The sequence below is a fragment of the Leptidea sinapis genome, chromosome 36 (assembly GCF_905404315.1).
Source record: "Leptidea sinapis chromosome 36, ilLepSina1.1, whole genome shotgun sequence".
Lineage (NCBI taxonomy): Eukaryota > Metazoa > Arthropoda > Insecta > Lepidoptera > Pieridae > Leptidea > Leptidea sinapis.
Genome location: NC_066300.1, coordinates 6,691,958 through 6,704,426, shown reverse-complemented (window position 1 = coordinate 6,704,426; position 12,469 = coordinate 6,691,958). Strand labels below are relative to the sequence as shown.

Genomic DNA, 12,469 nt, shown 5'->3' with positions numbered 1-12,469 from the left:
ACAGGGACGGAAACTTGTGATATACACGATTTCGGCCTTTTATCGTGCGGGTTCATATAACAAGCAGAATAACTTTTTACCATAAAATGGTAGCAATAAAAGATTCGATTAGAGATGTGTGTTATTATTTATAAATTAAAAAAAAATATACATTTGCAATATTATACGTCTTAGAGTGAGAGTATGCTTTAGCTGTCTTATTAATAAGCGCAGTGTAAAGTTACTCCTAGTTTAAAATTACTTCTCCATGTCATGTAATTCTGTAGATTCTGTAATTTTTTTACTTTGCGTTTATTAATAACACATTTAAAGTTCGAGGGGTCCATAACTGTTTTTATTATTTACTATTAGAAGGAAACTGGTTGAAGAATGTTGGTGTGGTAAGTTGTTTCTTTTGAAAGCCTGAATTGTGGAATCTGATAATATATCAACGTTGTAGGTGAATTTAGTCATTTTGACGTCATATATCTATATATATAAAAATGAATTGCTGTTCGTTAGTCTCGCTAAAACTCGAGAACGGCAGGACCAATTTGGCAAATTTTGGTCTTGAATTATTTGTGGAAGTCCAGGGAAGGTTTAAAAGGTGAATAAATAGGAAAATGCTGCTAAATTAAATAAAAACAACAAATTTGTTTTTTCTTTGATGTGTCCATACATAATTTCTATGAGAGAATTTATTGACGCACAGTTTGACAGTTCTGCTGTGAAACAATTTCATTACGACAGCAGGGTGCATATTTTACGAAGTAATTTTTGATGTTATGATATATTATTGACAAATTCATATAAAAATATTTTTTTATTTATTATATACAGAACAACGTCTGTCGGGTCAGCTAGTAAGATATATAATTATAGTAAGACAAAGGTCTACAAAGATGTAATGACATACCCATGGAAGACCCAAGGAGAGATAGATGTAGTCTGTCACTATTTTATTTTTAACAGTATAACGTTCAATTTTTTTTATTTAAGAGGGGGAAAATGGGCAAGAGGCTCACGGGATGGGGAGAGTTGAGACAACCGCCCCTGGACATCCGCAACAACAGGTGTGTCAAGAAATGAGTTGCCGGCCTTTAAGGTGGGAGTATGCTTTTTTTCTTGAAGGTCCCTAAGTCGTATCTGTTCGGGAAGACCGCTGCCGGTGTTGATTCCACAAAGTGGCTGTGCGAGGCAAGAAATTTCTAAAAAAACGCGAGGGAATTCGAGCCGCTCTTCGTTGTATGCGGACAAATGGAAGAAGCTGGTACTTGGGAGCACCCGCCCAGAGGTGAGAACAGTACTCCATGTGAGGCCGAATTTGCGCCTTATAAAGTTCCAGGCGGTGGCTCTTAGTGAAGTACTGTCTCGCCTTACTGACTACACCAAGCTTTTTAGAGGCCAGTTTGGTCTTCTCTTCCAAGTGACCACGGAACTGAACGTCACTCTTTATTCACTTATTTTCTACTTTGACTAATTAAATAATTATAATGACATTATTGACAGACTTTTACACATGTTGGCTTGCCCTAAACTAGAAGTAGCCAGTACTATAATAATTATAATTACAATATATAAGAATACTCAATATAATTTGACAATATAATAATAATAATAATATTGACACACTTTTCACAAAAATTATCTTGTCCCAAGTTAAGCATATATAGCCTGTGTTATGGGTTGCAAGACAACGATATATTTAATACAATATATTTACTTAAACATTCATACAAAGATACACATAAACTCCTATATCATAGCATCCCTAGCTCAGCCAGGGGTAGTCATCGAGAAGTCGTAGGAGTAGAATACGTGCTACAATGGGTTACAAGACAATGGTATATTTAATACAATATACTTACTTAAACATACATAAATTCATATAAACATACATAAATACATTTAAACATCCATGACTCGGAAACAAACATCCATATATATATATACATATATATATATATAGATATATCATCTAATTATAGCATAAGAATGGGGCTTTCGCCAACAAGCTATTTAATGTAAAAGTATATTAAGTAATGCAATTTTATTAAAAAATAACGGCCGCCGAGTTTCTTACGTCCATTTTTCTCAGAACTGCATTATATCTTTTAAGTAAAATATTAGAATTTCAATCTAATAAAACAAAAACTCACGGCATAGTCGAAGCTGAGATTTTGCAGTAAATTACTCATAGCTATATAATCATCGTTTGACCCGTTCACAAGTCCATTATCAGTATTACTCTTCAGATCTAGAATCTTTCTGCCACTTGCGGACATCTGTTGTGCCCACTGCAACGTGGCCTGCAATGGCCTCTGGCAACATTTGGGACTGAGACTCAGGAAGGCTACAGCGGCCTCTCTGTAAGGCTCCGGGTCCGATATCCTGGTCTTCAGCGGCGATATAATATGATGACCATTCAACAGATACTTGAAGACAAGTTCTATCATAACATCCTCGCAATTCAGATCGATCAGGGTCTCGATTAGGGACAGCGTGACGAGCGAAACCTGAAATTGAAATAGTTATTTCAGAAACGTGGCAAAGAGATTTCCCCAAAATACAGCTCAGCTTGTAATTTTCTTATTAATATTCCTTATTTTTCTCAGCCTTTTTGGCAACCCGCTGTCATTTAGTTAGCAATATGTTTTAAAAGGAACAAAAGCTGTGGAATGAGCTTCCTTATGCGGTGTTTACCTTCAAAAAAAAAGCGCATACTGCCTCCTTAAAGGCCGGCAACGCTCCTGTCATTCCTCCGGTGTTGCAAGAGATTATGGGCGGCGGTGATCACTTAACACCAGGTGACCCGTACGCTCGTTTATCCTCCTATTCCATAAAAAAGTTTATGAGACAAGTGAATGATCTTAAAAGGCTTCATCGCCTAAACCACTAGAAAAATGATAGTTGAAGTGTAACATATGCTTAATAACATTACACTGCGCTCATTACCGCGTGTTAACAAATTTCAGTTGACGAAAATTTGGAGCTGAACAAACATTTTGAAACGAATTTGAATCAACACGTACTGAATAATTTAAAGGAAGTCCTTACTTCTATAATGGTTAATATCGTATTTGTGTTAACAGCTTTTACATTACTATAATATAGTATGTAATCCTTAGGTAGACATATGCTATTCCGGACTTTTCTGTAAACCTATATAAGAGACACAATTCCACCATACATTATTTTGTTTGGACAGCATTTTCATTGAACGCTCCCAGACAGCTTAATTTTTTCCGACACCTCCAACAAATATCATTAATTTATACATATTTATATTAAAACCTTCCTCGAGAACCACGCTTTCTATTGGTGAAAACAGCATGCAAATCGGTGCAGTAGTTTTTGAGTTTATCGCGAACAGACAGACTGCAACCATTAACAAATATTTGTTTTAGGTGAATCCAATAGTAGACACTAAATGGGTACATGCAACCAAGCTGAAAGTATGTCCTACCCGTCGAAAGTGTATAAAAGTTATTCCAAGAATTCAAAACAATGGGTTCAGTATAGTATCTTGCGCCGCTTCTTCTCTCTCAGAGCGCCATTTGTTTCCGAAGCGGTAGTAGTATCTAGTAGTTATTAGGAATGACATCAAAAAGAATTCTAAAGGAATCAATTTTGAGAAAATAAATGCCTTTTTATCGTGCTACCAAAATCTAAGAATGCTGAGTGGGTTGGAAGTTTTATAAGAGTCCGAGGTCGACAAACCTTTTCGTATAAATCTGCAGAGAAGCAGGAAAACATAAAAAATAAAAATAAAACAACCTAGCAAATAATGTCGTTTTATATAATTATAAAAAGTCTAAACGTCTAAACGCTTTAATTTTTAATTTTCAGAGCAACAATAATTTCAATGTACAATTAATAATAATTAAAGAGGTTAATATCATTTGTCATGGCGATCTTTGGTGTATGCCTTTGTCCAGCAGTGGACGACTTTCGGCCGAAACGGAATTGAATTTAAAGAGGTAATTAAAATAAGACATATACAGAAAACAACGACCACGTATCTCACTTAAATCAGCATGAAATGAAAAACAATGAAAAGGTAAACGAGAACATTATCCATTTTGTTTTATTAACGACAGTTATAATTTTTTTTTTGTCGATTTCGAAATGTGGACTTCCGAGTTCCCGTACACCCATTACGTCATCAAAACAACCGAGTCAAAATATCGCTATAATGATTATCTTTCATCAGTACTTACTCTAATAATTCAATATTTTTTTTTTGCAGGAGATGCGTTATCTAGTTATACATATATCATACAAAAATATGCATATTTATATTTATTAGTTGAATTAGGTTTAATAGTAAGTAAGGTTAGGTTAGGATAGGAAATTTCGACCTAAATTTCTAGTAAATAATGCATTTCCGGCAAGGAGTTGGCAACATAACTACCTGCTAAGTTAGCACGATACTAAACTTTAAACTCAACAAAAATTCGTCACGTTATAGATTCAGAGCAATCTTGGAACCGATCCAGTGTTCCTAATAGGTCAGTTTCATTTATAAAAATTAAATAATGAAAGTATGTTATTTATATAGTTTTTACCATAGGAAATAAGAATCCAGTATTAGGGACTACGCGCACTTATTCAGCTCCATTCGCGTTTCGCTGAACGATTTTGGTCACACTTATACAGCTCTGCTTCTATCAGCCGCGTACGGCGTCGTAAGATTGAGAATAATAACTTTAAATCACGTCTGCACTATTTAATCTTTGCGTGCATAATGATTACGTCAAATCAATGTAGGAACAATACAGGTCGCAACTTGTCGACAAGGAGTCGCGACCCATCCCTGTAAAGAGCTGTTCAGCCGCATTCGACGGCGAACAGCGCTGTACGCGGCGCATTAGCGCCGAACGCTCTCTATAGCATTCGCATAATAAAAACACATTTACCCTCATTTTATGCTGGTTTGCCGCGAAAACAGAATGGACGCGGAAAGCTGAATCGACGCGTGCACGTCTCTATACAAAATTGTTGTTTTCTATGGACAAAAGCTGAAAAGAGCTGAATAAGTGCGCGCAGTCCCTTAATTTGTTATAAAACCATGAGAATTATTTATATTTTCAATATTAATCATAGTTTTATTATCTGTATGTCACGTGATCGAAACGCCGACCACCATTTTGGGAGTCAATAGTGACTATAGAGCAGAAACAATTTGTTTAAGCAATACAACAACAATACGGACTATGAAAGGTCGTTTTTATTTTTAGAAATTCAATAAGGCACCGCACTTTTGACGTTTATTTGTTTATGTTATTATAGTGTATTGACATCTTGTCTGAATTGAGTATGTATTAACTATCATTATCACTGTCATGACAGTGACATTAACCGTGTTACGTTGAGTGCTATATAACGAATGCATTATGCACAGTACAGCGGAAGGCCAGTTTCAATCGGCTATCGGTTGGGAGCGGACGTTCCAAACAAGGAACATTAAGCCTCGTACTCATGGTAACCATTTGTTTAGGAACAGTTGATCAACATTGTTGGTGAGCGGCGAGAATGTTGCTTGCAACTATGTTTAAAACAATACAGGTTGTCCACATGCCAGTCTGCGTTAAAATGTTGCCCGAGGAGGTATTGTTGTTGTGTTCTCTGTATCTGATGTATAGTACAGTTTACAGTTATTATGACGTCATGGCGGCTCACTTTTTGGCGCTACTATTAATTATTGCTTAAATTTAAAAAACTTATCTTAGCATAAAGTGTAATTATTTAAAAATACCACTTGACTATCGAATCTTTAGGACCATTTTAGTATTCATTTAAAAAAATCGGAGAATAGTCTATTGTAGCCGTATAGTTGGTACTCGACCTGTGAGTTTCCCTCGAGCCTGGAGAGCAGCACGTCCAGCAGCCGCACGCCGTCGTAGCGGCACGTGAGCAGGTAGCGAAGCACCTGCCGCAGCAGGCCGTCGGGCGTGGCGCAGCGAAGCACCAGCTCGCAGTAGGCCGTGGCGGCGGCTTGCTCCCCGCGGCCGCTCTGCAACGAGCCGCCCTTCGTCTACCAACGTGCGTGTTAGTCGTGCGCAGTGACCCATTGTACTGTACTACTTAACTTTACGTTCGGCTCACCATTGTAAAACTGTCTGTGTTGTGTGTGTAATGAATTTATCGTTATTATTGTTTTACAAATTAGTGATTTAAAGCATGTTTATTTGTATTTAATTTATAATATTCGATGATTGTAATTTGACGACGTGTATAGCCGAGTGGTTAGGGATCCTACCTACTAAGCTAGAGGTCCGAATCCCCCTAGGTGCAAGCATTTATATGATGAATATGGATGTTTGTTTCCGAGTGATGGATGTTTAAATGTATTTATGTATGTTTAAGTAAGTATATTGTATTAAATATATCATTGTCTTGTAACCCATAACACAGGCTATACATGCTTAACTTGGGGCAAGATAATTTGTGTAAAAAGTGTGTCAATATTATTATGAATTGATTCATATGTTTTAATCGACATTAGTAAGTTGTTCGATTCGAAATCCCGTTATGTGGGTAGTCTATGAAAAACGAAAGGTATGTATTAGATTCTTTTGCAAAAGTGGGGGCATTCTGATCGAGCGTCTACTCGAAAACACACATCGAATATATAATATATCGTATAAGTAACTAATAAGCAAGAGTGATAAAAATAATATAATTGTTGTCACGAAGCAAGAAATTTCGTTATACACCAGTAACTTGATTGTGAGAATTTGAAGAATCATGTGTTTGATGTGAAAAATCTATTGACTGTAAAATAGACCAGTTAGCCGTCACGGAAGATGTCACATGACGCTATTTCATACCTTCCTTGTGTTCATGGAATGTAAGATGTAAGCTATACTGTGATTCTCTGTATGAGCTGCGTACTATATCACTACGACTAATAGTATACTTGACACGTTTACCATTTATTTTTCTTTAAATTATTGTTTTATTACTGATGGATTTGTCTAAACTGATTCTAAAATAGAAAAACACTCGACCTTTTAATAAGACAGCATGAATATTTCATATAGCATAATTCTTCGGAGATTAGCTATAGAAAATTAAATATGATGTTATTCACTCTTTCATAATACTGGTAGCCTTTACTAATAGATTTTTGTGTATAGCAGACTGCTCTAGCTTGAATTATCATGTTTTGATTTACGGAAAAAGGTACACGATGAATGTAGTTAGATTTTTCATAACTTAGATGTTTTGCACCGCCAAAAAAACATTATTAACGTGTTAGCAATAAATAATTATTCTTTGTAATGTAAATTCAGTTTTTAAAGAAATAAGTATTAAACTAACATTGCTCAATCTTAACTTAGTCTTAACCAGAGGGCGAGTAGTTAAAGGTGGGGTCCGGACACTGTGGTAAAATTTTAACGAGGTCCAGAAAAAAACGACTGATAACAATAAGTGCTACCTATTTATTGTATGGTTTTAAATAGAATTCAGAAATTATAAAACACAAGGCCTAAAATGAATGTGAGAACGGACAGATGGCCGTTAGGACAGTAAAGTCGTCGAAGGGCGGCCACGTGCCGGAAGACCGACTGTTGGTAGGCCGACAAGATGGACCGACGATCTGGTCAAGATCGCCAGAGTAGGTTGGATGAAGGCACCGCTGGACCGATCGTCATGGCGATCTTTGAGGGAGGACTTTGTCCAGAAGTAGACGTCACACTACGTCGAAATACGACAGCCAAGGAAAAATGGGTCCCAGGTCGTGAGTGGTGTAGGGGCTAGAGCCATGAATATGACATTCATAAGAATTCTAAATTACATTTAAATTAAGTTATTTCGTAAAATGCTCGCATTCTGTTCCCTCTTATGAAAACTGTATTATTTGTGTAGTCGTGACTTAGTGTCGGCAGGTCGAACCGCGGATCGCTAAATATTGTTAATACCAGGTAAATATTGTTAATACCAGGTATATATTGTTAATACCAGGTATAAATTAATACGCAGAAAAGGTATGCTATACCTTTATTTATTGGAATAATATTTTCAAGCCAAATATGATAAAAAAAATACCAAAATGGCAAATAACTAGCTTTCAATTTTGCCACTATATTTGGCTCGACATACGTATGTCAAACAAAGATGTCTGACTTTAACTTCTTCCCTTCGAACGATATCACTTCGTTCGAGATTCGTTCGTTCGGACGTCCACCATAGAAAAGACACACTTGTGCAGTTTCTAACATTAATTTTAGGCCTTGTGTTTTATAATTTCTGAATTTTATTTAAAACCATACACTAAATAGGTAGCACTTAATTATTATCAGTTGTTTTTTTCTCGACCTCGTCAAAATTTTCCCACAGTGTCCGGACCCCACCTTTAACTACTTGCAGACCTCTGGTTTATACAATGACAAACAATAAAGTTACGATGCATAGAAATTTACAGAATGCCATGTGTACCAGGCGGGTATTGTTAACGTGTCATGCAAATGCAAAGCCGTGTCACTATGAAGAAATTTAGTTGTAAAGAAAGAAAAAGTAAATGACCGTATTGCTTTGAAATGTTGTATTATGATTTTTAATAGAAGCATGATTTGAATGTAGATGTATTGATGTGTGTGTTGATATGACAAGACTATATGTAAAAGGATTTTATGTTAGCTATCGACTCTAAAGCAAAGGCGAGCGGTTAGTACGAGTATGAGGCCCGGCCGATTTAAATAATTTTCTGGGTGGTAGGGAATGTTTGTAAATGAATCTACGGGATACGAACTATCTAATCTCTAGTGACTCGAAGAGACAGCGGCGTTTGAAGGCATAAAAGGCATTTATTTTCTCAAAATTGATTCCTTTACAATTCTTTTTGATGGCATTTCTAATATACTAGAGTAACTAGATAATACTACCGCTTCGGAAACAAATGGCGCTCTGAAAGAGAAGAAGAGGCGCAGAAAACATACAATATTTTAATATTATAGTTACACTTCAGTAAACGCTCTGAGGGATGTATATTAACTATATTGGCCTGGTAGTCCGGTCAATTTAGACATTCGAAATTACATAAAGTCCTAAGAAGCTGAAAATCAGTCAAATTGTTCAAAACATAATTATAAACAATTTTTAAAAGTTCCCCGACATTCCCGTGTATGGATTTTTTTTTATTCAAGGCCAAAGGTTAAAAAAATGAGTTTTTCGCGATTTTCAGCAAAACGTTAAGTTTTATCATAAAAGAACCCCGGACTAAAATTGGAGATAATAAAATTATCTATAAAAATGTATCAATACTTTTTTCTTACGAGCCACTGTTTCTGAGATATAACGATCCAAAAAGTTATAAAAGTTGTTATCGTCATAATATGCACACGTTTCCACGCCACCTATGAGGTAGTGTACTTAGCGCGATTTTTAACTTTTTGAATCGTTATATCTCAGAAACGGTGGCTCGTAAGAAAAAAAGTATCGAAACATTTTTTATAGATAATTTTACGATCTACAATTTTTGTCTGAGGTACTTTTATGATAAAACTTACCGTTTTGCTGAAAATCGCGAAAACCTCATTTTATTGACCTTTGACCTTGAATAATTTTTTTTCCATACACGGGAATGATGGGAAACTTTTAAACATTGTTTGTAATTATGTTTTGAACAATTTCACTGATTTTCAGCTTGTTGGGACTTTATGTAACTTCACTCTAATTTTTTTGTCTAAATTGACCGGACTATGGAGGATGTGATACAAATGATGTGTTTAGATACAAATGAGACTCCAAATATGCGAGGGGAAAAAAATCTCTAAACGTTCTCCAACTGCCTCATCACAATGAGCATAGTCAACGCTAGGGCGTTCGTCCAAGCATATATAGAGGGCACAGTAGATTTACCGATTTAAGTGATTATTTCCCCAAAAATAATAATAATACTAATCAACTATATTTATTGGTTATTGAACAAAATTGCACAACACATAAATAATTGCAAAGGAATCAAGTTTGAGCAAAATATACGTTTGTATACAGTAGAATATGTAAGTATTTAAGACATAACCGTAAAAGCTGAAAAGCTCTTCGTTAAATGTTTTCTAATGGAACACGAAAAATAAATGATTAATCTTTATCTTATGTTTGTTTCCTAAACTAATGAACGAATTTTAATGGGGATTACGTCATGGAGTGCAGTTTAAACTTGAGAAATAGGATAGTTTTATTTCGATTTGGGGCCCAAATAATTTTTTATTTACAATATTTGTTTTGTATGGAGATATTTTCTATAAGATAATTTATTAACGCACGGTGTCACAGTTCTGTTGTGAAACAATTTCATTATAACAACAAGTTATGAAATATTATTGACAAATTCATCACAGTATTTTATTTATAATGTGCAGAATGTCGGGTCAGCTAATAAAATATTGATTTGTACCACCCAGTCTGAGTATAGCTAACATAATATAATTACCAGAACAGTGAGTCCGATTGCAGTAAGCTTCACCAATATTGACGTTAACAGGATAGATATAAAGGTCACATTAGCGCAAAACGAAACCAGCACGAATCACACAAACACGTCATAAGCCTTGTACCAACATTCGTTTAAACCTAGGACTTTAATATTAAATGAACTCGTCGTGTAAGTAACTATTAACTAGCACGATATTTAAATATTCAAATAATTTCGTTGCATATAATATTATTCTCTATGAATCACACATTTACATAGAAAACCATATTCCACGCGTATTTATGACTGATTATTAAAATCAATAAATCATCTGTGACCTTGCAGTCTGTAAAGCACGCGATACATCGGTATATACAGATAATGTTATAATTATACGCGATTGAACAATTTAGAAAATATTTTATTTGAATAGAAAAGTGTGATTTATTTGATTTAACGTTTTGATACAAGGCTGAAAACGTTTAAAAGTTAAAACACCATAAAATACCTACATATCATAATATAATATACTTAAATAATATAATAGGTATACATAGATAATTAAGAAATAAATATTAAAAAAGCAATATTATTTACTAAAATAAAATAAAGTTTAATTAAAAAATCTCACAAATTGGTTATTGTCAATTTTAATCCATCTAACACAATCGTGAAATATATATCTAATGCATAAAATTCTCGTGTCGCGGTGCTTCTCATCAAATTTTGTGTCTGAGAATCGAACAACATTTATTTTTCATCCTCTTAAATGTTAAGGGTAGTCCACCCCTAAATTTTTATTGAGGGGTGGTTACACGATTTTAAATATTTCATTCCATCCACAGATCCGCAATAAGGTTGCAAAATGGCAATCGAATACAATAATTGTAGTACGATAAATTTTATGTATCTACGATATATTTGGTAGGTCTGAGAACCGGTCGTCATCTAATTTTATACCCCAAAAATTTTAATTATTGAATTTCTTTTTAATTACTTTATATGGCAATACAACCTTTGCTGGGTCAGCTAGTATATATATATATATATATAAAAGCAATTCATGAGCATATATTTTATACGTATAATAAAATATAACGTTAAAAGTAAAAATATTCCAATACATTATACATATTTCGTGCACTCAGAATCAATTAACGTGACTGAATATAACAATTTGATACATGATATGCCACATTTTACTATGGGTTAAATCGATCATAGTTTTACACTGCCCTGTACTTCCCCGGGGCGTAAAAAGAGCGGTACAGTTAGAGCCGGCTATGAGCTTTTCTATGTCGGGAAGTCATGCTGTCGTCATGGAATAGGCCGGACTCGAACGCACCACCCTCGTTCAGAAAACTTTTTCATTAGCCTTAGGCCTAGCTTTTTTGCGCATAGGTTAGTGTCGAGAACCGGGTCAGTTTTGGTGACTACACAGCACAGTCGAAGCGCCTATTTCATTAAAAAGAATCCGGTTTTCTTTCTGCCTCCTTTTAACAATTTATTTGTTTATTTATTTATTCAAGGTCCACCAACACAGAATATGTCAATTCATAAAATTGTAACATAAATTCCAAAAATCGTGGTCCTGCAATTATTAGAGAACACATCATGAACACGATCAACTCTAAGAAACTCTTTAACAACTGTCAAACACTATATTGTGGAACTACCTTACCTACCTACCTACCTAGGGACGACTGGATGAACAACAAAGTCTCGTGGAAGGACGGGAGCCTCTTATGGTTTACCGATGAGTCCAAAGTGGAAAATGAAGTTGGCTGTGGAGTCTATGGAGAACGCCCCAGGTTTAAATCCTGCATAAACCTGGGAAGATTTACCTCCATGTTTCAAGCTGAAGTATACGCCATTTTAGAATGCGCGGATATCAATATCCAAAAAGGCTACATCAACCAAAACATATATATTCACTCTGACAGCCAGGCTTCACTGTTGGATTTAGACGCTGACTTGATTGCGTCAAAATTAGTCAAAACAGCACTGACTGCCTGAACACATTAGGCCTTAAAACAGGGTGATTCTCAGATGGGTCCCAGGGCATGC

At 35.2% G+C, this 12,469-nt stretch overlaps 1 protein-coding gene across 2 annotated transcripts in view; it reads right to left on the bottom strand.

Annotated features, from left to right (window-relative positions):
- Nucleotides 1-12,469, bottom strand: part of LOC126975441 (FHIP family protein AGAP011705) — a 43,023-nt gene that overhangs the window by 12,128 nt on the left and 18,426 nt on the right. Inside the window, exons 10-11 of one of the 2 annotated variants that reach the window (XM_050823332.1) lie at nt 5,828-6,016; nt 2,139-2,495 (exon numbers count right to left, since the gene is read on the bottom strand). In XM_050823332.1, the coding sequence (XP_050679289.1) occupies nt 2,139-2,495; nt 5,828-6,016 (546 nt within the window). The remainder of the gene's footprint in view (nt 1-2,138; nt 2,496-5,827; nt 6,017-12,469) is intronic. The other variant, XM_050823333.1, reaches the window with a different exon arrangement.